This window comes from Nerophis ophidion, linkage group LG01, assembly GCF_033978795.1.
Source record: "Nerophis ophidion isolate RoL-2023_Sa linkage group LG01, RoL_Noph_v1.0, whole genome shotgun sequence".
NCBI classification, from domain to species: Eukaryota; Metazoa; Chordata; class Actinopteri; order Syngnathiformes; family Syngnathidae; genus Nerophis; species Nerophis ophidion.
This window is the reverse complement of record NC_084611.1, coordinates 90,924,165-90,951,636: the sequence shown is the minus strand read 5'-3', so window position 1 is coordinate 90,951,636 and position 27,472 is coordinate 90,924,165. Positions and strand designations below refer to the sequence as shown.

General features: G+C 36.8%; 1 protein-coding gene across 1 annotated transcript; it reads right to left on the bottom strand.

The window, feature by feature from the left end:
• Window positions 1-577: 577 nt before the first annotated feature.
• zgc:66455 (uncharacterized protein LOC393502 homolog) lies at window positions 578-26,898 on the bottom strand. Its single transcript, XM_061886051.1, has 10 exons — window positions 26,732-26,898; window positions 23,080-23,110; window positions 16,946-17,478; window positions 8,423-8,753; window positions 8,319-8,357; window positions 6,997-7,085; window positions 5,234-5,295; window positions 5,014-5,174; window positions 1,004-1,159; window positions 578-952 (listed from the first exon to the last, which is right to left on the bottom strand). The coding sequence occupies exons 1-10, from the start codon at window positions 26,813-26,815 to the stop codon at window positions 600-602; spliced, it is 1,839 nt and encodes a 612-aa protein (XP_061742035.1). The 5' UTR covers window positions 26,816-26,898; the 3' UTR covers window positions 578-599.
• Between the last annotated feature and the right edge of the window lie 574 nt (window positions 26,899-27,472).

The following is a 27,472-nucleotide window of genomic DNA, read 5'->3' as shown; positions in this document are numbered from 1 at the left end:
GGATTATCCAGAATGATTCTAGTAAATTTGTCTAATATCTGAATCGCACTGCTGTCTATTTTTTTTGTAGTCCTTCACTCTTACTTTCCTCATCCACAAATCTTTCATCCTCGCTCAAATTAATGGGGAAATCGCCGCTTTCCTCGGTCCGAATCGCTCTCGCTGCTGGTGGCCATGATTGTAAACAATGTTCAGATGTGAGGAGCTCCACAACCCGTGACGTCACGCGCACATCGTCTGCTACTTCCGGTACAGGCAAGGCTTTTTTATTAGCGACCAACTTTATCGCCGATGTTCTTTACTAAATCCTTTCAGCAAAAATATGGCAATATTGCGAAATGATCAAGTATGACACATAGAATGGAGCTGCTATCCCTAGTTTATATAAGACAATCTCATTTCAGTAGAATATTAATACACTGCTCAGGTGCCATAGCGCCCCCCACAGGACATTTGTGTTCCCTGCACTTCTGGAAGTTACTACAAGCCCAACAAGTATGGTCAATGAAGACATGATCGCGGCAAATGTGGAACTTTTATTTGGATGTGTACCTAGTGAAGTGACTATTTCCCATGGTAACACAAAAGCCAAAGAAAGGTCAACTGCGGCCGGCCGCCTGCGTGTAGCTGTCGGACGGTCTCAGCGCGCCGAAGCGGAGCAGCGGCACGTCAACCGCCGCACGCCGCTCCCTCTGCGGGGCCCATCCGTCCCGAGGCGGCGGGGGCGGCGGAAGGTCCGAGTTGGCGGGGCTGGAGTAGCCGTCGTCACGACATCGCTGAGAGGCGTGGCCTTTGCTGGCGAAGCGTAGCGAGAAGCCCCCCCGGTGGTGGCGGCGGTACAAGGTGCAGGCGGTCACCAGCAGCAGGAGGATGAGGGCGCTGAGCAGGAAGAAGACCACGTACACGCCCTTGGTCTCGGCCGACAGACCTCCAGTGCAGCCGGAGCTGGAACCTGAACCACAATCAACGTAGTGAAGTGTCACTTCAACATTTTCTCACATACCTTCCACCTTCTCGTCGACACAGACGGTTCCGCCGGGACCCGGACGGGACTCGTCCCTGAAGCCCGCTTTGCAGCGGCAGGAGTAGGATCCAAATTGGTCGGCACATTCTGCGTTGACGTCACACCGCGCCAACTGGGTCCCGCACTCGTTGACGTCTGCAGAAAGGAGGAATCTGCTTTGGTTCCAGTCCAAAGTTCTGCCATTTACAGTGGAGCCAAAAAGTATAGTGCAAGTTCTCCCACTTCAAATGATGACAGAGGTCTGTAATTTTCATCATAGGTACACTTCAACTGTGAGAGACAGAATGCGGAAAGGAAATCCAGCAATTCACATTGTAGGAATTTTTAAGAATTTATTTGTAAATTATGGTGGAAAATAAGTATTTGGTCAAGCATTCAAAGCTTTCACTGATGGAAGGAGGTTTTGGCTCAAAATCTCACGATACATGGCCCCATTCATTCTTTCCTTAACACGGATCAATCGTCCTGTCCCCTTAGCAGAAAAACAGCCCCAAAGCATGATGTTTCCACCCCCATGCTTCACAGTAGGTATGGTGTTCTTGGGATGCAACTCAGTATTCTTCTTCCTCCAAACACGACGAGGTGAGTTTATACCAAAAAGTTCTATTTTGGTTTCATCTGACCACATGACATTCTCCCAAGCCTCTGCTGTGTCATCCATGTATCCATTTTGGTATAAACTCAACTCGTCGTGTTTGGAGGAAGAAGAATACTGAGTTGCATCCCAAGAACACCATACCTACTGTGAAGCATGGGGGTGGAAACAGCATGCTTTTTTTCTGCTAAGGGGACAGGACGATTGATCCGTGTTAAGGAAAGAATGAATTGTGAGATTTTGAGCCAAAACCTCCTTCCATCAGTGAGAGCTTTGAATGCTTGACCAAATACTTATTTTCCACCATCATTTACAAATAAATTCTTTAAAATTCCTACAATGTGAATTCCTGGATTTTTTTTTCACATTCTGTCATCCACAGTTGAAGTGTACCTATGATGAAAATTGCAGACCTCTGTCATCATTTTAAGTGGGAGAACTTGCACAATCTGTGGCTGACTAAATACTTTTTGCCCCACTGTATGTCTTTAAAGGCCTACTGAAATGAGATTTTCTTATTAAAACGTGGATAGCAGCTCCATTCTATGTGTCATACTTGATCATTTCGCGATATTGCCATATTTTTGCTGAAAGGATTTAGTAGAGAACATCCACGATAAAGTTCACAACTTTTGGTCGCTAATAAAAAAGCCTTGCCTGTACCGGAAGTAGCAGACGATGTGCGCGTGACGTCACGGGTTGTGGAGCTCCTCACATCTGAACATTGTTTACAATCATGGCCACCAGCAGCGAGAGCGATTCGGACCGAGAAAGCGACGATTTCCCCATTAATTTGAGCGAGGATGAAAGATTCGTGGATGAGGAAAGTTAGAGTGAAGGACTTGAAAAAAAGAAAAAAGAGGGCAGTGGGAGCGATTCATATGTTATTAGACACATTTACTAGGATCATTCTGGAAAATCCCTTATCTGCTTATTGTGTTACTGGTGTTTTAGTGAGATTATATAGTCGTACCTGAAAGTCGGAGGGGTGTGGCCACGGGTGTGGTGACCGCCAGTGTCTCTGAGGGATCATTTCGCGATATTGCCATATTTTTGCTGAAAGGATTTAGTAGAGAACATCGACGATAAAGTTCGCAACTTTTGGTCGCTAATAAAAAAGCCTTGCCTGTACCGGAAGTAGCAGACGATGTGCGCGTGACGTCACGGGTTGTGGAGCTCCTCACATCTGAACATTGTTTACAATCATGGCCACCAGCAGCCAGAGCGATTCGGACCAAGAAAGCGACGATTTCTCCATTAATTTGAGCGAGGATGAAAGATTCGTGGATGAGGAAAGTTAGAGTGAAGGACTAGAAAAAGAAGAAAAAAAGAGGGCAGTGGGAGCGATTCAGATGTTATTAGACACATTTACTAGGATAATTCTGGAAAATCCTTTAGGGGTGGCATAACTCGGTTGGTAGAGTGGCGGTGCCAGCAACTTGAGGGTTGCAGGTTCGATTCCCACTTGTGCCAACCTAGTCACTGCCGTTGTGTCCTTGGGCAAGACACTTTACCCTCCTGCTCTCAGTGCTACCCCCACTGGTTTAAATGTAACTTAGATCTTGGGTGTCACTATGTAAAGCGTTTTGAGTCACTTGAGAAAAGCGCTATATAAATATAATTCACTTCACTTATCTGCTTATTGTGATACTGGTGTTTTATTGAGATTATATAGTCATACCTGAAAGTCGGAGGGGTGTGGTGACCACCAGTGTCTCTGAGGGAAGCCACGTTTCTCGACGAGGCGAAACGAAGGCAGCTGTTGGGGCCGGGCTGAGCTTTTTTTTCCCCTTCCTCTACAGTGGAAGCATCCCACGTTCGGGGGCGGCCGGTCGGAGGAGGCAAGAGAGTCCGCAGCTGCCTCTTTGACAGGTGCACGAGGAACGACGCAAGCTCCGCTCATCTCTACAGTAAGAGCCGACTTATTACCACAAATTTCTCACCGAAAACTGCCGGTTGACATGTTCGCTTGACTGCTCTGATCCATAGTAAAGCTTCACCTTCGGGAATGTAAACAATGAAACACCGGCTGTGTTTGTGCTGCTAAAGGCAGCTGCAATACACCGCTTCCCACCTACAGCTTTCTTCTTTGACGTCTCCATTATTAATTGAACAAATTATAAAAGATTCAGCGACACAATACTGTGGAATAATGCGATTAAATCGGACGACTTTTAGCCCCAAGTGTGCTGGGCAAATATGTCCCCTCCAACTCTAAACGTCACAAACACGCGTCATCATTCCGCGACGTTTTCAACAAGAAACTCCGCGGGAAATTAAATATTGTAATTTAGTAAACTAAAGCGGCCGTATTGGCATGTGTTGCAATGTTAATATTTCATCATTGATATATAAACTATCAGACTGCGTGGTCGCTAGTAGTGGCTTTCAGTAGGCCTTTGACAGGTGCCTCCTTGACAGGTGCACGAGGAACGACGCAAGCGCCGCTCATGTCTACAGTAAGAGCCGACTTATTACCACCGAAAACTACCGGTTGACATGTTCGCTTGACTGCTCTGATCCATAGTAAAGCTTCACCTTCGGGAATGTAAACAATGAAACACCGGCTGTGTTTGTGTGGCTAGAGGCAGCTGCAATACACCGCTTCCCACCTACAGCTTTCTTCTTTGACGTCTCCATTATTAATTGAACAAATTATAAAAGATTCAGCGACACAATACTGTGGAATAATGCGATTAAATCGGACGACTTTTAGCCGCAAGTGCTGGGCTAATATGTCCCCTCCAACTCTAAACGTCACAAACACGCGTCATCATTCCGCGACGTTTTCAACAAGAAACTCCGCGGGAAATTTAAAATTGTAATTTAGTAAACTAAAGCGGCCGTATTGGCATGTGTTGCAATGTTAATATTTCATCATTGATATATAAACTATCAGACTGTGTGGTCGCTAGTAGTGGCTTTCAGTAGGCCTTTGACAGGTGCCTCTTTGACAGGTGCACGAGGAACGACGCAAGCTCCGCTCATGTCTACAGTAAGAGCAGACTCATTACCACAATTTTCTCACCGAAAACTACCGGTTGACATGTGGTTGGGAACCATGTTCGCTTCACTGCTCTGATCCATAGTAAAGCTTCACCTTCGGGAATTTTAAACAAAGAAACACTGGCTGTGTTTGTGTTGCTAAAGGCAGCTGCAATACACCGCTTCCCACCTACAGCTTTCTTCTTTGACGTCTCCATTATTAATTGAACAAATTATAAAACAACAAGAAACTCCGCGGGAAATTAAATATTGTAATTTAGTAAACTAAAGCGGCCATATTGTCATGTGTTGCAATGTTAATATTTCATCATTGATATATAAACTATCAGACTGTGTGGTCGCTAGTAGTGGCTTTCAGTAGGCCTTTAGGTTCTGATGACAAGACTACCTGCGATGGACACCGAGGCGATGACGGCCTTGTTTTGGTTCCCCGTCAGGGAGACGCCGACAAGTCCCTGCAGGTCCGAGTGCACGCTGGCGTAGACGTGGCGGTTCTCGCTGTCCGGGCCGGTGTTGATCCAAATGATGTGAAGTTCTCCCGCACGTAGCCTGGATACAAACACGACTCAGCGTTTCGCACCAGCAGGAAGAGAGCTTCTCGGACCCACCGTTTGATTCTCTTAAAGGTCAGCGTGAGCGGGACGTCCAGCCCGTTCAGATGTTGAAGAACCTGCAGAACCGCCCGGTTAGACGCCAACAAATGTACAAACCCCGTTTCAATATGAGTTGGGAAATTGTGTTACATTAATATAAACAGAATACAATGATTTTGCAAATCCTTTTCAACCCATATTCAGTTGAATATGCTACAAAGACAACATATTTGATGTTCAAACTCATAAACTTTATTTTTTTTGGCAAATAATAATTAACTTAGAATTTCATGGCTGCAACACGTACCAAAGTAGTTGGGAAAGGGCATGTTCACCACTGTGTTACATCACCTTTTCTTTTAACAACACTGAGGAAACTAATTGTTGAAGCTTTGAAAGTAAAATTCTTTCCCATTCTTGTTTTATGTAGAGCTTCAGTCCTTCAACAGTCCGGGGTCTCCGCTGTCCTATTTTAGGCTTCATAATGCGCCACACATTTTCCATGGGAGACAGGTCTGGACTGCAGGCGGGCCAGGAAAGTACCCGCACTCTTTTACTACGAAGCCACACTGTTATAACACGTCTTGGCATTGTTTTGCTGAAATAAGCAGGGGCGTCCATGATAACATTGCTTGGATGACAACATATGTTGCTCCAAAACCTGTATGGACCTTTCAGCATTAATGGTGCCTTCACAGATGTGTAAGTTACCCATGCCTTGGGCACTAATGCACCCCCATACCATCACACATGCTGGCTTTTAGAACTTTGTGCCTATAACAATCCGGATGGTTATTTTCCTCTTTGTTCCGGAGGACACCACGTCCACAGTTTGCAAATATAATTTGAAATGTGGACTCGTCAGACCACGGAACACTTTTCCACTTTGCATCAGTCCATCTTGTGGGTTCTTCCGAGGATGTTGTAGTCGTAATGATTTGTGCAGTCCTTTGAGACATTTGTGATTTGGGGCTATATAAATAAACATTGATTGATTGATTGATTGATTGATCTTGGATGAGCTTGAGCCCAGCCAAGTCGGCGGAGTTCCTGGGTGTTGTTGATAAATGGCTTTCGCTTTGCATAGTACAGTTTTAACTTGCACTTACAGATGTAGCGACCAACTGCAGTTACTATCAGTGGATTTATGAAGTCTTCCTGAGCCCATGTGGTGATATCCTCTACACACTGATGTCGGTTTTTGATGCAGTACCGCCTGAGAGATCAAAAGTCCGTAATACCATCGCTTACGTGCAGTGATTTCTCCAGATTCTCTGAACCTTTTGATGATTTTACGGACCGTAGATGGTAAAATCCCTAAATTCCTTGCAATAGCTCGTTGAGAAATGTTGTTCTAAAACTGTTCGACAATTTGCTTACAAAGTGGTGACCCTCACCCCATCCTTGTTTGTGAATTACTTAGCATTTCATGGAAGCTGTTTTTATAGCCAATCATGGCACCCACCTGTTCCCAATTAACCTGCACACCTGTGGGATGTTCCAAATAAGTGTTTGATGAGCATTCCTCAACTTTATCAGTATTTATTGCCACCTTTCCCAACTTCTTTGTCACGTGTTGCTGGCATCAAATTCTAAGTTAATTATTATTTGCACAAAAAAACATGTTTATGAGTTTGAACATCAAATATGTTGTCTTTGTAGCATATTCAACTGAATATGGATTGAAAAGGATTTGCAAATCATTGTATTCTGTTTATATTTACATCTAACACCATTTCCCAACCGGGTTTGTAAAACCGTGGACCCGGGACACGTACCAGAGCCTTGACGGACTTCATCAGGGACCCGCCCGTCTGTACCTGGTTCTGACTGAAGTGGACCTCCACAGTCACTTCAAAGAGCTGGTCTGCAGACGACAAGCCAGTACTTCTTAGACCAGGGGTCACCAACCTTTTTTATAACCAAGAGCTACTTCTTGGGTACTGATTAATGTGAAGGGCTACCAGTTTGATACACACTTAAATAAATTGCCAGAAATAGCCAATTTGTTCAATTTACCTTTAATAAATAAATCTATATATAGAAAAAAAATGGGTATTTCTGTCTGTCATTCCGTCGTACATTTTTTTTCCTTTTACGGAAGGTTTTTTGTAGAGAATAAATGATGAAAAAACGGTTTAAAAGAGGAGAAAACAGGAAAAAAATGAAAATTAAATTTGGAAACATAGTTTATCTTCTATTTCGACTCTTTAAAATTCGAATGTCAACCGAAAAAAGAAGAGAAAAACTAGCTAATTCGAATCTTTTTTTAAAAAAAATTTAAAAATAATTTATGGAACATCATTAGTAATTTTTCCGGATTAAGATTAATTTTGATGACATGTTTTAAAAAGGATAAAATCCAATCTGCACTTTGTTAGAATATATAACAAATTGGACCAAGCTATATTTCTAAAAAAGACAAATCAATATTTCTTCTAGATTTTCCAGAACAAAAATGTTAAAAGAAATTCAAAAAACTTTGAAATAAGATTTAAATTAGATTCTACAGAATTTTCTAGATTTGCCAGAAAAAATTTTTTTATTTTAATCATAATAAGTTTGAAGAAATATTTCACAAATATTCTTCATCGAAAAAACAGAAGCTAAAATGAAGAATTAAATTAAAATGTATTTATTACAATAAAAAAAGAAATACTTTAACATTGATTTAAATTGTCAGGAAAGAAGAGGAAATAATTTAAAAAGGTAAATGTGTTTAAAAATCCTATAATCATTTTTAAGATTTTATTTTTTTCTCTAAAATTGTCTTTTTTAAGTTATAAGAAGCAAAGTAAAAAAAAAAAAATGAATTTATTTCAACAAGTAAAGACCAAGTCTTTTAAATATTTTCTTGGATTTTCAAATTCTATGAGTTTTGTCTCTCTTAGAATTAAAAAAGTCCAGCAAAGTGAGACCAGCTTGCTAGTAAATAAATACAATTTAAAAAAATAAAAGCAGTTCACTGGTAAGTGCTGCTATTTGAGCTATTTTTAGAACAGGCCAGCGGGCGACTCATCTGGTCCTTACGGGCGACCTGGTCTTGGTGACCCCTGTGTTAGAATTTGGGCTTCTAGGATGTGGTCCAACAAGAACTCACCACTGGGTCCATGGACTCCAGAACCGTTGTGGACGTTCCCTGCAGAACAATTAGGAGGAGCTCTCACTCTGCAGCATATTTGTGGATCAGTGGTTTGTACTCACGGTTCCCCCGGGGGTCTGACAGCGGTTCCACCATGCTGGGGTGCGGCGGACCCTGCTCGCCGGTTTCTTCAGAGTCCGATTCTTTAATCTTGTTTTCAGCGCCTTCTCTTCGTTTCGAGGCCAAGTCCTGATGGTCTCCAGGCAACCCTGGCACGGCGGCTTGATTCTTAACGTGGTCGTCCACGTCCCTGCGTTTGGTTGCCGGGCTCCCGGGGGGACGCTCGTCCGCCGGAAGGTCAGAAAGCATGCGGGCGACGCCTCTTTGCGAGCGGGAGACGGCGTGGCCGGATGTTGGCGACGTCGGCCCCGCCAGGAACTTCTTCTCTGAGGACTGACATGAAAAATATTGGAATTATTTGATCATTCTTGCAAAAAAAAAAAAAAGGACCCCAAGAATCTTAAACACAAATTCACTCCGTAGGTTTAAATTTTTGAGGACTTCAAAGCGTTTGAGAAGTTGACTATGCTTGGCTGCGGTCCCCGAGGTCTTGTTTTGGAGACATCGATGCGTGTTTTGACAAGACTCTCTAACACCGAGTAACCTTTAAAGGCCTACTGAAATGAGATGTTCTTATTTAAACGGGGATAGCAGGTCCAGTCTACGTCTCATTCTTGATCATTTAGTAGAGAACATCCACGATAAAGTTTGCAACTTTTGGTCGCTAATAAAAAAGCCTTGCCTGTACCGGAAGTAGCAGACGATGTGCGCGTGACGTCACGGGTTGTGGAGCTCCTCACATCTCAACATTGTTTACAATCATGGCCACCAGCAGCCAGAGCGATTCGGACCGAGAAAGCGACAATTTCCACATTAATTTGAGCGAGGATGAAAGATTTGTGGATGAGGAAAGTGAGAGTGAAGGACTAGGGAGAAAAAAAAAGCAGGGCAGTGGGAGTGATTCATATGTTATTAGACACATTTACTAGGATAATTCTGGAAAATCCCATATCTGCTTATTGTGTTACTGGTGTTTTAGTGAGATAATATAGTCGTACCTGAAAGTCGGAAGGGTGTGCCCACGGGTGTGGTGACCGCCAGTGTCTCTGAGGGATCATTTCGCAATATTGCCATATTTTTTCTGAAAGGATTTAGTAGAGAACATCGGTGATAAAGTTCCCAACTTTTGGTCGCTAATAAAAAAGCCTTGCCTGTACCGGAAGTAGCAGACGATGTGCGCGTGACGTCACGGGTTGTGGAGCTCCTCACATCTGAACATTGTTTACAATCATGGCCACCAGCAACCAGAGCGATTCGGACCGAGAAAGCGACGATTTCCCCCATTATTTTGAGCGAAAATGAAAGATTCGTGGATGAGGAAAGTTAGAGTGAAGGACTAGTAAGAAAAAAGAGGGCAGTGGGAGCGATTCATATGTTATTAGACATTTACTAGGATAATTCGGGAAAATCCCTTATCTGCTTATTGTGTTACTGGTGTTTTAGTGAGATTATATAGTCGTACCTGAAAGTCGGAAGGGTGTGGCCACGGGTGTGGTGAGCGCCAGTGTCTCTGAGGGATCATTTCGCGATATTGCCATATTTTTGCTGACAGGATTTAGTAGAGAACATCCACGATAAAGTTCCCAACTTTTGGTCGCTAATAAAAAAGCCTTGCCTGTACCGGAAGTAGCAGACAATGTGCGCGTGACGTCACGGGTTGTGGAGCTCCTCACATCTGAACATTGTTTACAATCATGGCCACCAGCAGCCAGAGCGATTCGGACCGAGAAAGCGACGATTTCCCCCATTATTTTGAGCGAAAATGAAAGATTCGTGGATGAGGAAAGTGAGAGTGAAGGACTAGGGAGAAAGAAAAAAAAGGAAGGCAGTGGGAGCGATTCAGATGTTATTAGACACATTTACTAGGGATAATTCTGGAAAATCCCATATCTGTTTATTGTGTTACTGGTGTTTTAGTGAAATTATATAGTCGTACCTGAAAGTCGGAAGGGTGTGGCCACAGGTGTGGTGACCACCAGTGTCTCTGAGGGATCATTTCGCGATATTGCCATATTTTTGCTGACAGGATTTAGTAGAGAACATCCACGATAAAGTTCGCAACTTTTGGTCGCTAATAAAAAAGCCTTGCCTGTACCGGAAGTAGCAGACGATGTGCGCGTGATGTCACGGGTTGTGGAGCTCCTCACATCTGAACATTGTTTACAATCATGGCCACCAGCAGCCAGAGCGATTCCGACTGAGAAAGCAACAATTTCCCCATTAATTTGAGCGAGAATGAAAGATTCGTGGATGAGGAAAGTGAGAGTGAAGGACTAGGGAGAAAAAAAAAAAAAGGAGGGCAGTGGGAGCGATTCAGATGTTATTAGACACATTTACTAGGATAATTCTGGAAAAATCCCATATCTGCTTATTGTGTTACTAGTGTTTTATTGAGATTATTTGGTCGTACGTGAAAGTTGGAGGGGTGTGGTGACCGCCAGTGTCTCTGAGGGAAGCCATGTTTCTCGATGAGGCCACGCGAAGGCAGCCGTTGGGGCCGGGATGCGCTTTCCCCCCCCCCCCCCCCCCCCTCTACAGTGGAAGCATCCCACGTTCGGGGGCGGCAAGACAGTCCGCAGCTGCCTCTTTGACAGGTGCACGAGGAACGACGCAAGCTCCGCTCATGTCTACAGTAAGAGCCAACTTATTACCACCATTTTCTCACCGAAACCTGCCGGTTGACATGTGGTCAGAAACCATGTTCACTTGACCGCTCTGTTCCATAGTAAAGCTTCACCTTCTGGAGTGTAAACAATAAAACACCGGCTGTGTTTGTGTTGCTAAAAACGGCCGCAATACACCGCTTCCAAGCTACATCTTTCTTCTTTGACGTCTCCTTTATTAATTGAACAAATTGCAAAAGATTCAGCGACACAGATGTCCAGAATACTGTGTAATTATGCGATTAAAGCAGGCAATTTATAGCTGGGATCGGGCTGGAACAAAATGTCCGCTACAATCCGAGATGTCACACTCACGCGTCATCATACTGACGTTTTCAGCTTCACCTTCGGGAATGTAAACAATAAAACACCGGCTGTGTTTGTGTTACTAAAACCGGCCGCAATACACCGCTTCACACCTACATCTTTCTTCTTTGATGTCTCCATTATTCATTGAACACATTGGAAAAGATTCAGTGACACAGATGTCCAGAATACTGTGGAATTATGCGATTAAAGCAGACTACTTATAGCTGGGATCGGGCTGGAACAAAATGTCAGCTATAATCCGAGACGCCACGCGCCATCACACTGACGTTTTCAGCTTCACCTTCGGGAATGTAAACAAGTAAACACCGGCTGTGTCTGTGTTGCTAAAGGCGGCCGCAATACACCGCTTCACACCTACATCTTTCTTCTTTGACGTCTCCATTATTCATTGAACAAATTGGAAAAGATTCAGTGACACAGATGTCCAGAATACTGTGGAATTATGCGATTAAAGCAGACTACTTATAGCTGGGATCGGGCTGGAACAAAATGTCCACTACAATCCGTGACGTCACGCGCACGCGTCATCATACTGACGTTTTCAGCTTCACCTTTGGGAATGTAAACAAGGAAACACCGGCTGTGTTTGTGTTGCTAAAGGCGGCCACAATACACCGCTTCACACCTACAGCTTTCTTCTTTGACGTCTCCATTATTCATTGAAAAAATTGGAAAAGATTCAGCAACACAGATGTCCAGAATACTGTGTAATTATGCGATTAAAGCAGACTACTTATAGCTGGGATCGGGCTGGAACAAAATGTCAGCTATAATCCGAAACGTCACACGCACGCGTCATCATACTGACGTTTTCAGCTTCACCTTTGGGAATGTAAACAAGGAAACACCGGCTGTGTTTGTGTTGCTAAAGGCGGCCGCAATACACCGCTTCACACCTACATCTTTCTTCTTTGACGTCTCCATTATTCATTGAACAAATTGCAAAAGATTCAGCGACACAGATGTCCAGAATACTGTGGAATTATGCAATTAAAGCAGACTACTTATAGCTGGGATCGGGCTGGAACAAAATGTCCGCTACAATCCGAGACGTCACAAACACGCGTCATCATTCCTCGACGTTTTCAACAAGAAACTCTGCGGGAAATTTAAAATTGCAATTTTATAAACTAAAAAGGCCGTATTGGCATGTGATGCAATGTTAATATTTCATCATTGATATATAAACTATCAGACTGCGTGGAAAAGAAGATCCAATATACTTTTATAACCGTGCAGTAGATCGCCCACTCTTAATACACAATCTTTGTGTCGGCATTAAGACTCGTAACAGACCATGAACAACCAGAGACCGTGGTGAACTTTGACAGTCCTGGTCTTGTCTGGCAGGGCTCCTTAGCCAGGGCCCACAAGTTCCTCGTCCAAGGAAAAACTAAATAGTCAGTGCAGGGAAATGGAGATTTAAAAAAATAAAAGCTTGAGTGAAAGACTATGAAGGAATTGTACTGACCATTCACAATCGCCACGTGAGACAAGAACACGCTCTGGTTTTTAAAAATGTGTTTTAAATTCCAAAATAAAGTTAATAAAAAACCTCTAGCAAGAGGTGGCTTACAATAACGAGACTAAAGAAACCTTCCAAAAAGCTGCAACAACACCTCATGTACATGTCCCCACCTCAGTGTTAGCAATATTCTTATTATACGTGCTAACTAGCTTATGCTGCATCGCCTCTGAGCAGGTGAAAGTTGATTCGAGATTATAAAATCACGCGTCTCGCCTGGATAGTCGAAGGTTGCGGACATAAACCCACAAGTTGGTCAACTTGGACATCCCACTTCATCCCGCGGATGGCGAGAAAGACACGTTTTTTTCAACCCTTCGTGAGGATTATGATGAATAAGATATAAACATCCCACCAGTCTTTATCCCAGTGAGCGCAGACTCTGTACAGTAAGTGGTTGTTTTTTTATGTTTGTATATCTTGTTTAGCACTTAGCAATACTGCTACATGTTGCTTAGTGTTTCACTAAAGCTGCATCTGTTTAGCACACAACTTCTAAAACTTGTATCATCCTCCTTATATTCAGGCTCAAAAATATAAGGTTCTGGATCATCGTTTGTCCCAAAGTAGTCTTTGTTGTCTCAAGTGTGCCGTGATTAGTGGTGTTGTCGAAGGAAACAAGAAATTAACACGTTGCCATGTGCTTAAGATGATGAAAATATGTAAATATTACATATGTTACTACATGACATATATACTTACATCATGTATATATTACATGTTATTATGAATGTTACTACATGACATATATACTTACATCATGTATATATTACATGTTATTATGAATGTTACTAGATACTACATATATACTTACATCATGTATATATTACATGTTATTATGAATGTTACTAGATACTACATATATACTTACATCATGTGTATATTACATGTTATTATGAATGTTACTACATGACATATATACTTACATCATGTATATATTACATGTTATGAATGTTACTACATGATATATACTTACATCATGTATATATTACATGTTATTATGAATGTTACTAGATACTACATATATACTTACATCATGTATATATTACATGTTATTATGAATGTTACTAGATACTACATTTACAATTACATCATGTCTATATTACATGTTATTATGAATGTTACTAGATACTACATATATACTTACATCATGTATATATTACATGTTATTATGAATGTTACTAGATACTACATATATACTTACATCATGTATATATTACATGTTATTATGAATGTTACTAGATACTACATTTACAATTACATCATGTCTATATTACATGTTATTATGAATGTTACTAGATACTACATATATACTTACATCATGTATATATGACATGTTATTATGAATGTTACTAGATACTACATATATACGTACATCATGTATGTATTACATGTTATTATGAATGTTACTAGATACCACACATATACGTACATCATGTATATATTACATGTTATTATGAATGTTACTAGATACCACACATATACTTACATCATGTACATATTACATGTTATTATGAATGTTACTAGATACTACATGTATACTTACATCATGTACATATTACATGTTATTATGAATGTTACTAGATACTACATATATACTTACATCATGTATATATTACATGTTATTATGAATGTTACTAGATACTACATATATACTTACATCATGTATATATTACATGTTATTATGAATGTTACTAGATACTACATATATACTTACATCATGTATATATTACATGTTATTATGAATGTTACTAGATACTACATATATACTTACATCATGTATATACTATATATACTTACATCATGTATATAAAACCAGAAAGACAGAACTTATTTAAACATTTAACTGACTTTTGCTAGTTTTTATAATTTAGAATATTTTAAAAAAGTAAAAGCCAGGTGCTGTCTTACATGATTGTGAACATACTTCCTCTTTAAGATTAAAGACATGTTTAAGTGTTTTTTCCCTCTTAAAACTTTGCGTTTGTGTTCCCATCCTTGTTAAAATGAATTTGTTTTAAAGACTATTAGAGTATTCATGATCTTTTAGGATTTTCTCAACCGTGTTCAACTCAAAGTCCGCTTCCAGTAAAACAACAAATCAGTGGAAGAGGACACCAAAGAGGCAGCGCAGCGCTTTTCTATTTCCCTGCTATTTGAGCGGCGCCAGACTTCCGTGTTTACGTCGCAAATAATCTCGGTGAAATCGGCACATCAACGCTGGACAAATAGTTGTGATTAAAAAACGCCAGCTCCAAGAAAGAAGCGCTAAGTCCTGGCGTTAGCACGTTAGCTTAGCATCTTAACCATGAAAAGTTGGGGTGTAAAAAGGCATCAAAGGAAAGGTGAAGAGCAAGGCTGCCACCTGGTGGTCATTTCTAGATATTCTAGATCAGGGGTCACCAAGCTTTTTGAAAGCAAGAGCTACTTCTTGGGTACTGATTAATGCCAAGGGCTACCAGTTTGATACACACTCCAATAAATTGCCAGAAATAGCCAATTTGTTCAATTTACCTTTAATGAATAAATCTATATATATATAAAAATGGGTATTTCTGTCTGATATACATTTTTTTTCCTTTTACGGAAGGTTTTTTGTAGAGAATAAATGGTGGGAAAAAAACATTTAATTGAACGGTTTAAAAGAGGAGAAAACAGGAAAAAATGAAAATTACATTTTGAAACATAGTTTATCTTAATTTTTGAGGCTTTAAAATTCAAGATTCAGCCGAAAAATATGGAGAAAAACTAGCTAATTCGAATCTTTTTGAAAAAATAAAAAACTTTTTTTTATAGAACATCATTAATTTTTCCTGATTAAGATTAATTTTTGAATTTTGATTACCTGTTTTAAATAGGTAAATTGAGCAAATTGCCAGAAATAGCCAATTTGCTCAATTTACCTTTAATAAATAAATCTATATATAGAAAAAAAATGGGTATTTCTGTCTGTCATTCCGTCGTACATTTTTTTTCCTTTTACAGAAGATTTTTTGTAGAGAATAAATGATGAAAAAACGGTTTAAAACGGTTTAAAAGAGGAGAAAACAGGAAAAAAATGAAAAATAAATTTGGAAACATAGTTTATCTTCCATTTCGACTCTTTAAAATTAGAATGTTAACCGAAAAAAGAAGAGAAAAACTAGCTAATTCGAATCTTTTTAAAAAAAAAATTAAAAATAATTTATGGAACATCATTAGTCATTTTTCCGGATTAAGATTAATTTTATAATTTTGATGACACGTTTTTTAAATAGGTTAAAATCCAATCTGCACTTTGTTAGAATATATAACAAATTGGACCAAGCTATATTTCTAACAAAGACAAATCCTTTTTTCTTCTAGATTTTCCAGAACATTTTAAAAGAGATTCAAAAGACTTTGAAATAAGATTTAAATTTGATACAGATTTTATAGATTTGCCAGAATAATTTTTTGGGGAATTTTAATCATAATAAGTTTGAAGAAATATTTCACAAATATTCTTCGTCGAAAAAACAGAAGCTAAAATGAAGAATTAAATTAAAATGTATTTATTATTCTTTACAATAATAATAAAAAAATGACCTGAACATTGATTTAAATTGTCAGGAAAGAAGAGGAAGGAATTGAAAAGATAAAAAGGTATATGTGTTTAAAAATCCTAAAATCACTTTTAAGGTTGTATTTTTTCTCTAAAATTGTCTTTCTGAAAGTTATAAGAAGAAAAGTGAAAAAAATAAATGAATTTATTTAAACAAGTGAAGACAAAGTCTTTAAAATATTCAAATTCTATTTGAGTTTTGTCTCTCTTAGAATTAAAAATGTGGAGCAAAGCGAGACCAGCTTGCTAGTAAATAAATACAATTTAAAAAATAGAGGCAGCTCACTGGTAAGTGCTGCTATTTGAGCTATTTTTAGAACAGGCCAGCGGGCGACTCATCTGGTCCTTACGGGCGACCTGGCCTTGGTGACCCCTGGTCTTGATATACCTTTGTGTCCCCAGCAGGTCCAGCAGGTCCACTCACCTCAGCAGGTGCGGTCCACTCCACAAACGAGGATGTGGGATGTTGTCCCCCCGCCGTGGTCTCTCCAAACTCCTCAAGGCCGTGGGACAACTCGGACCTGGGCTCGGTCTCCGGGACGCCGTCCTGCGGGTGATAGGCCACAGGCGGTCCAAAGGCCCGGTAGCGGCCGTAGAAGCCTCGGTAGCGCTGGGCGGGCCAGCCCCCGATCAGCAGGACCACGTGGACGGTCCGAGACGAGGACGTGTACTTGGCCTCCCGCCAGCACCTCTGCAGGACCTTGTGAGCCCCCGAGGGGCCGGCGGGCTCGTCCAGGTGGATCTGGTCCTGTTTCAGGTGGCAGGCGTCGTCCGGGGTCAGGTCCTCCAGGTGCAGCTGGACCCGCTTGCCGGGACCCACCTGGATGGTCCAGTTGCACCAGAGAGGCGGGTTGGAGCACACGTAGTCCGGAGAGAAGAACTCGCCGCCGTCGCCTCGCAGCAGCTGGTGGCAGCTCCTCAGCGCAAAGAAGGCCACGCCCCCTTCGCCATGTGCACCTGAGGCAGGTCTTTCACGCTTTAGTCATCAACGTTTACATTTATTATATTTCACGCTTTAGTCATCAACGTTTACATTTATTATATTTCACGCTTCAGTCATCAACTTTTACATTTATTATATTTCACGCTTTAGTCATCAACGTTTACATTTATTATATTTCACGCTTCAGTCATCAACTTTTACATTTATTATATTTGACGCTTTAGTCATCAACGTTTACATTTATTATATTTCACGCTTTAGTCATCAACGTTTACATTTATTATATTTCACGCTTTAGTCATCACCTTTTACATTTATTATATTTCACGCTTTAGTCATCACCTTTTACATTTATTATATTTCACACTTTAGTCATCACCTTTTACATTTATTATATTTCACACTTTAGTCATCACCTTTTACATTTATTATATTTCACGCTTCAGTCATCAACTTTTACATTTATTATATTTCACGCTTTAGTCATCACCTTTTACATTTATTATATTTCACGCTTTAGTCATCACCTTTTACATTTATTATATTTCACACTTTAGTCATCACCTTTTACATTTATTATATTTCACACTTTAGTCATCACCTTTTACATTTATTATATTTCACGCTTTAGTCATCACCTTTTACATTTATTATATTTCACGCTTCAGTCATCACCTTTTACATTTATTATATTTCACGCTTCAGTCATCACCTTTTACATTTATTATATTTCACGCTTTAGTCATCACCTTTTACATTTATTATATTTCGCGCTTTAGTCATCACCTTTTACATTTATAATATTTCACACTTTAGTCATCACCTTTTACATTTATAATATTTCACACTTTAGTCATGACCTTTTACATTTATTATATTTCACACTTTAGTCATCACCTTTTACATTTATTATATTTCACGCTTCAGTCATCACCTTTTACATTTATTATATTTCACGCTTCAGTCATCACCTTTTACATTTATTATATTTCACGCTTTAGTCATCACCTTTTACATTTATTATATTTCGCGCTTTAGTCATCACCTTTTACATTTATTATATTTCGCGCTTTAGTCATCACCTTTTACATTTATTATATTTCGCACTTTAGTCATCACCTTTTACATTTATAATATTTCACACTTTAGTCATGACCTTTTACATTTATTATATTTCACACTTTAGTCATCACCTTTTACATTTATTATATTTCACGCTTTAGTCATCACCTTTTACATTTATTATATTTCACACTTTAGTCATCACCTTTTACATTAATTATATTTCACGCTTTAGTCATCACCTTTTACATTTATTATATTTCACGCTTTAGTCATCACCTTTTACATTTATTATATTTCACGCTTTAGTCATCACCTTTTACATTTATTATATTTCACGCTTTAGTCATCACCTTTTACATTTATTATATTTCACGCTTTAGTCATCAACTTTTACATTTATAATATTTCACACTTTAGTCATCACCTTTTACATTTATTATATTTCACACTTTAGTCATCACCTTTTACATTTATTATATTTCACGCTTTAGTCATCACCTTTTACATTTATTATATTTCACGCTTCAGTCATCACATTTTACATTTATTATATTTCACGCTTTAGTCATCACCTTTTACATTTATTATATTTCACGCTTTAGTCATCACCTTTTACATTTATTATATTTCACACTTTAGTCATCACCTTTTACATTTATAATATTTCACACTTTAGTCATGACCTTTTACATTTATTATATTTCACACTTTAGTCATCACCTTTTACATTTATTATATTTCACGCTTTAGTCATCACCTTGTACATTTATTATATTTCACACTTTAGTCATCACCTTTTACATTTATTATATTTCACGCTTTAGTCATCACCTTTTACATTATATTTCACGCTTTAGTCATCACCTTTTACATTTATTATATTTCACGCTTTAGTCATCACCTTTTACATTTATTATATTTCACGCTTTAGTCATCACCTTTTACATTTATTATATTTCACGCTTTAGTCATCAACTTTTACATTTATTATATTTCACGCTTTAGTCATCACCTTTTACATTTATTATATTTCACGCTTTAGTCATCACCTTTTAAATTTATTATATTTCACGCTTTAGTCATCACCTTTTACATTTATTATATTTCACGCTTTAGTCATCAACTTTTACATTTATTATATTTCACGCTTTAGTCATCACCTTTTACATTTATTATATTTCACATCACCTTTTACATTTATTATATTTCACACTTTAGTCATCACCTTTTACATGTATAATATTTCACACTTTAGTCATGACCTTTTACATTTATTATATTTCACACTTTAGTCATCACCTTTTACATTTATTATATTTCACGCTTCAGTCATCACCTTTTACATTTATTATATTTCACGCTTCAGTCATCACCTTTTACATTTATTATATTTCACGCTTTAGTCATCACCTTTTACATTTATTATATTTCGCGCTTTAGTCATCACCTTTTACATTTATTATATTTCGCGCTTTAGTCATCACCTTTTACATTTATTATATTTCGCACTTTAGTCATCACCTTTTACATTTATAATATTTCACACTTTAGTCATGACCTTTTACATTTATTATATTTCACACTTTAGTCATCACCTTTTACATTTATTATATTTCACGCTTTAGTCATCACCTTTTACATTTATTATATTTCACACTTTAGTCATCACCTTTTACATTAATTATATTTCACGCTTTAGTCATCACCTTTTACATTTATTATATTTCACGCTTTAGTCATCACCTTTTACATTTATTATATTTCACGCTTTAGTCATCACCTTTTACATTTATTATATTTCACGCTTTAGTCATCACCTTTTACATTTATTATATTTCACGCTTTAGTCATCAACTTTTACATTTATAATATTTCACACTTTAGTCATCACCTTTTACATTTATTATATTTCACACTTTAGTCATCACCTTTTACATTTATTATATTTCACGCTTTAGTCATCACCTTTTACATTTATTATATTTCACGCTTCAGTCATCACATTTTACATTTATTATATTTCACGCTTTAGTCATCACCTTTTACATTTATTATATTTCACGCTTTAGTCATCACCTTTTACATTTATTATATTTCACACTTTAGTCATCACCTTTTACATTTATAATATTTCACACTTTAGTCATGACCTTTTACATTTATTATATTTCACACTTTAGTCATCACCTTTTACATTTATTATATTTCACGCTTTAGTCATCACCTTGTACATTTATTATATTTCACACTTTAGTCATCACCTTTTACATTTATTATATTTCACGCTTTAGTCATCACCTTTTACATTATATTTCACGCTTTAGTCATCACCTTTTACATTTATTATATTTCACGCTTTAGTCATCACCTTTTACATTTATTATATTTCACGCTTTAGTCATCACCTTTTACATTTATTATATTTCACGCTTTAGTCATCAACTTTTACATTTATTATATTTCACGCTTTAGTCATCACCTTTTACATTTATTATATTTCACGCTTTAGTCATCACCTTTTAAATTTATTATATTTCACGCTTTAGTCATCACCTTTTACATTTATTATATTTCACGCTTTAGTCATCAACTTTTACATTTATTATATTTCACGCTTTAGTCATCACCTTTTACATTTATTATATTTCACATCACCTTTTACATTTATTATATTTCACATCACCTTTTACATTTATTATATTTCACACTTTAGTCATCACCTTTTACATTTATTATATTTCACGCTTTAGTCATCACCTTTTACATTTATTATATTTCACATCACGTTTTACATTTATTATATTTCACACTTTAGTCATCACCTTTTACATTTATTATATTTCACACTTTAGTCATCACCTTTTACATTTATTATATTTCACACTTTAGTCATCACCTTTTACATTTATTATATTTCACGCTTTAGTCATCACCTTTTATATTTATTATATTTACTCACATTTATTATATTTACTCACATTTTATATGCCGCAGTTATTTAGTCATGTTTAATATATTTTATTTACTCACATTTAATATATTTATTTAGTCAGATTTATCATATTTTAGAAAAATGTGATATATTTGTTAAGTCATATTTGATTTATTTTAGTCACATTTAAAATACTGTACTTTAGTCATGTTTAAAATATTTACTCACATTTATTTTATTTAGATAGGCATTACTTTAGTCTCATTTCATAGTTATTTCGTCACATTTAATAGTTCATTAGTAGCATTTAATACATTTAGTCACATTTTAGATATTTTTAAGTCATATTTAATTTATTATATTTAGTCATATGTAAAATAATTAGTTTAGTCACATTTCATATATTTTATTTACTTTCATTTATTCACTCACAGGACACATAAGTACTGTAGTTATTTAGTTATGTTTGATATATTTATATAGTCACATTTTATATTATTTTTATTTAGTCACTTTTATTCAGACTTTTAATATACATTAGTGATCTAGTCACATTTAATATATTTATTTAGTCAGATTTTATATACTTTAGACAAAGTTAATACATTTGTTTCGTCATATTCATTTTATATAATCATACGTAAAATAATTATGCACATTTGTTTGTTTTTATTTTGCATATTTTAGTCACATTTAATATATTTTATTTAGTCACATTTAATATATTTATTTAGTCAGATTTATTATATTTTTGAAAAATGTAATATATTTGATTTATTTTAGTCATATGTAAAAAAAAATTACATTGACTTTATTTAGTCACATTTAATATAATGTACTTATTTAGTCATGTTTAATATATTTTATTTAGTCACATTATTTTATTTAGACATTTAATATACTGTAGTTTAGTCACATCTAATATATTTCATCTCATTCATTTTATTTGTTTAGTCATATTTACGTTAGTCATGTAAAAATAATTATGCACATTTGTCCACAATTTTATTTCGTATATTTTAGTCACATTTAGTATATTTTATTTAGACATATTTAATACATTTTATTTAGTAATATGAGACATGACCCCGAACGGGACAAGCAGTAAAAATGGATGGATAGATATTTTTTAGACTTAGACTAACTTTAATGATCCACAAGGGAAATTGTTTAGTATATTTTGTTACATGGTGATTTAAAAAGGTGCTAGGTGCTAACACGGCTAATGCTAACAGACAAGTCAATGTAAAAGTGCTAACATGGCTAATGCTAACAGACACTTCGATATCAAAACGCTAACGTGGCTAATGCTAACAAGGGAAATTGTTTGGTATATTTTGTTACATCGTGATTTAAAAATGGTGCTAGGTGCTAACATGGCTAATGCTAACAGACAAGTAAATGTAAAAGTGCTAACATGGCTAAAGCTAACAGACACTTCGTTATCAAAACGCTAACGTGGCTAATGCTAACGAGGAAAATTGTTTGGTATATTTTGTTACATCGTGATTTAAAAACAAATAATTTTATTTAAGATCAGTTTTAAATGAAATTCAAATTAACTGAATATATTTTTAATTTACAAAAAAAAGATAATATAAGATGAATTTGTTCTGACCTGAAGTGTGTTCAACTTCTTCCGGGTGAATCTGAACATAAACACGTTTACACAAATAAGTACATCCAACATATATATGAACATGACACATAAGTACATCCAACATGTATATGAACATGACACATAAGTACATCCAACATGTATATGAACATGACACATAAGTACATCCAACATGTATATGAACATGACACATAAGTACATCCAACATGTATATGAACATGACACATAAGTACATCCAACATGTATATGAACATGACACATAAGTACATCCAACATGTACAAACATGACACATAAGTACATCCAACATGTACAAACATGACACATAAGTACATCCAACATGTACAAACATGACACATAAGTACATCCAACATGTACAAACATGACACATAAGTACATCCAACATGTATATGAACATGACACATAAGTACATCCAACATGTATGTGAACATGACACATAAGTACATCCAACATGTATATGAACATGACACATAAGTACATCCAACATGTATATGAACATGACACATAAGTACATCCAACATGTATATGAACATGACACATAAGTACATCCAACATGTATATGAACATGACACATAAGTACATCCAACATGTATATGAACATGACACATAAGTACATCCAACATGTACAAACATGACACATAAGTACATCCAACATGTATATGAACATGACACATAAGTACATCCAACATGTATATGAACACGACACATAAGTACATCCAACATGTATATGAACATGACACATAAGTACATCCAACATGTATATGAACATGACACAAAAGTACATCCAACATGTATATGAACACAACACAAAAGTACATCCAACATGTATATGAACACAACACAAAAGTACATCCAACATGTATATGAACACAACACATAAGTACATCCAACATGTATATGAACATGACACATAAGTACATCCAACATGTACAAACATGACACATAAGTACATCCAACATGTATATGAACATGACACATAAGTACATCCAACATGTATATGAACATGACACATAAGTACATCCAACATGTACAAACATGACACATAAGTACATCCAACATGTACAAACATGACACATAAGTACATCCAACATGTATATGAACATGACACATAAGTACATTCAACATGTATATGAACATGACACATAAGTACATCCAACATGTATATGAACATGACACATAAGTACATCCAACATGTACAAACATGACACATAAGTACATCCAACATGTATATGAACATGACACATAAGTACATCCAACATGTATATGAACATGACACATAAGTACATCCAACATGTACAAACATGACACATAAGTACATCCAACATGTATATGAACATGACACATAAGTACATCCAACATGTATATGAACATGACACATAAGTACATCCAACATGTACAAACATGACACATAAGTACATCCAACATGTACAAACATGACACATAAGTACATCCAACATGTATATGAACATGACACATAAGTACATTCAACATGTATATGAACATGACACATAAGTACATCCAACATGTATATGAACATGACACATAAGTACATCCAACATGTACAAACATGACACATAAGTACATCCAACATGTATATGAACATGACACATAAGTACATCCAACATGTATATGAACATGACACATAAGTACATCCAACATGTATATGAACACGACACATAAGTACATCCAACATGTATATGAACATGACACAAAAGTACATCCAACATGTATATGAACACAACACAAAAGTACATCCAACATGTATATGAACACAACACATAAGTACATCCAACATGTATATGAACATGACACATAAGTACATCCAACATGTACAAACATGACACATAAGTACATCCAACATGTATATGAACATGACACATAAGTACATCCAACATGTATATGAACATGACACATAAGTACATCCAACATGTACAAACATGACACATAAGTACATCCAACATGTATATGAACATGACACATAAGTACATCCAACATGTATATGAACATGACACATAAGTACATCCAACATGTATATGAACATGACACATAAGTACATCCAACATGTATATGAACATGACACATAAGTACATCCAACATGTATATGAACATGACACATAAGTACATCCAACATGTATATGAACATGACACATAAGTACATCCAACATGTATATGAACATGACACATAAGTACATCCAACATGTATATGAACATGACACATAAGTACATCCAACATGTACAAACATGACACATAAGTACATCCAACATGTATATGAACATGACACATAAGTACATCCAACATGTATATGAACACGACACATAAGTACATCCAACATGTATATGAACATGACACATAAGTACATCCAACATGTATATGAACATGACACAAAAGTACATCCAACATGTATATGAACACAACACAAAAGTACATCCAACATGTATATGAACACAACACAAAAGTACATCCAACATGTATATGAACACAACACATAAGTACATCCAACATGTATATGAACATGACACATAAGTACATCCAACATGTACAAACATGACACATAAGTACATCCAACATGTATATGAACATGACACATAAGTACATCCAACATGTATATGAACATGACACATAAGTACATCCAACATGTACAAACATGACACATAAGTACATCCAACATGTACAAACATGACACATAAGTACATCCAACATGTATATGAACATGACACATAAGTACATTCAACATGTATATGAACATGACACATAAGTACATCCAACATGTATATGAACATGACACATAAGTACATCCAACATGTACAAACATGACACATAAGTACATCCAACATGTATATGAACATGACACATAAGTACATCCAACATGTATATGAACATGACACATAAGTACATCCAACATGTATATGAACACGACACATAAGTACATCCAACATGTATATGAACATGACACAAAAGTACATCCAACATGTATATGAACACAACACAAAAGTACATCCAACATGTATATGAACACAACACATAAGTACATCCAACATGTATATGAACATGACACATAAGTACATCCAACATGTACAAACATGACACATAAGTACATCCAACATGTATATGAACATGACACATAAGTACATCCAACATGTATATGAACATGACACATAAGTACATCCAACATGTACAAACATGACACATAAGTACATCCAACATGTATATGAACATGACACATAAGTACATCCAACATGTATATGAACATGACACAAAAGTACATCCAACATGTATATGAACACAACACAAAAGTACATCCAACATGTATATGAACACAACACATAAGTACATCCAACATGTACAAACATGACACATAAGTACATCCAACATGTACAAACATGACACATAAGTACATCCAACATGTACATGACACATAAGTACATCCAACATGTATATGAACATGACACATAAGTACATCCAACATGTATATGAACATGACACATAAGTACATCCAACATGTATATGAACATGACACATAAGTACATCCAACATGACACATAAGTACATCCAACATGTATACAAACATGACACATAAGTACATCCAACATGTAAATGAACACGACACAAAAAGAAACAATTAAAGTTCTTACTTGTGCCTGACAAGAGGTCCAAAAGAGGAGCAGAAAGAGAGCAGAACTTCTTCTAAAGATTATTGACATTTTGCTTGCAAACATTTTCTTTTAGACTTGCTAAGGACGGAAAAAAAAGAAGTGACGTCACTTAAGTGCTTATCAGCTGAAGCTCATCAAGGTGATTGCTTTTGGTTGTGCTTGCTTCTTCCACCAGGGGGCAGCATTGCACCTTTATTTTATTAACGCGCATACTCCAGTTACTGTGGTTGTGCTTACAACATTTACTTCTTCCACCAGGGGGCGTCATTGCACCACTGTCTTAACGCGCGTATTTACGATATCAAACATCACGAATATTTGACATTATTTAATTTCTTCTTTTTAGGTTGATTGGCAGCATTAAATGCTCCCTAATGTGTGAATGGTATCTGTGTGATCAGGTGGCGACTTGTCAAGGGTGGACACCGCCTTCCGGCTGAATGAAGCTAAGATAGGCTCCAGCACCACCCGCCTACCATAAAGGGACAAGCGGTAGGCAATGGACGGATGAATAAGTGGATGATGTGAAATCAATCAATGCTAACAGACACGTCGATGTCAAGGTGCTAACATGGCTAATGCTAACAAGGGAAATAGTTTAGTATATGTTGTTACATCGTGATTTAAAAACAAATATTTTTTATTTAAGATCAGTTTTAAATAAAATTAAAATTATTGCCTATCTGAATATATTTTTTATTTAAAAAAAGAAAATATATT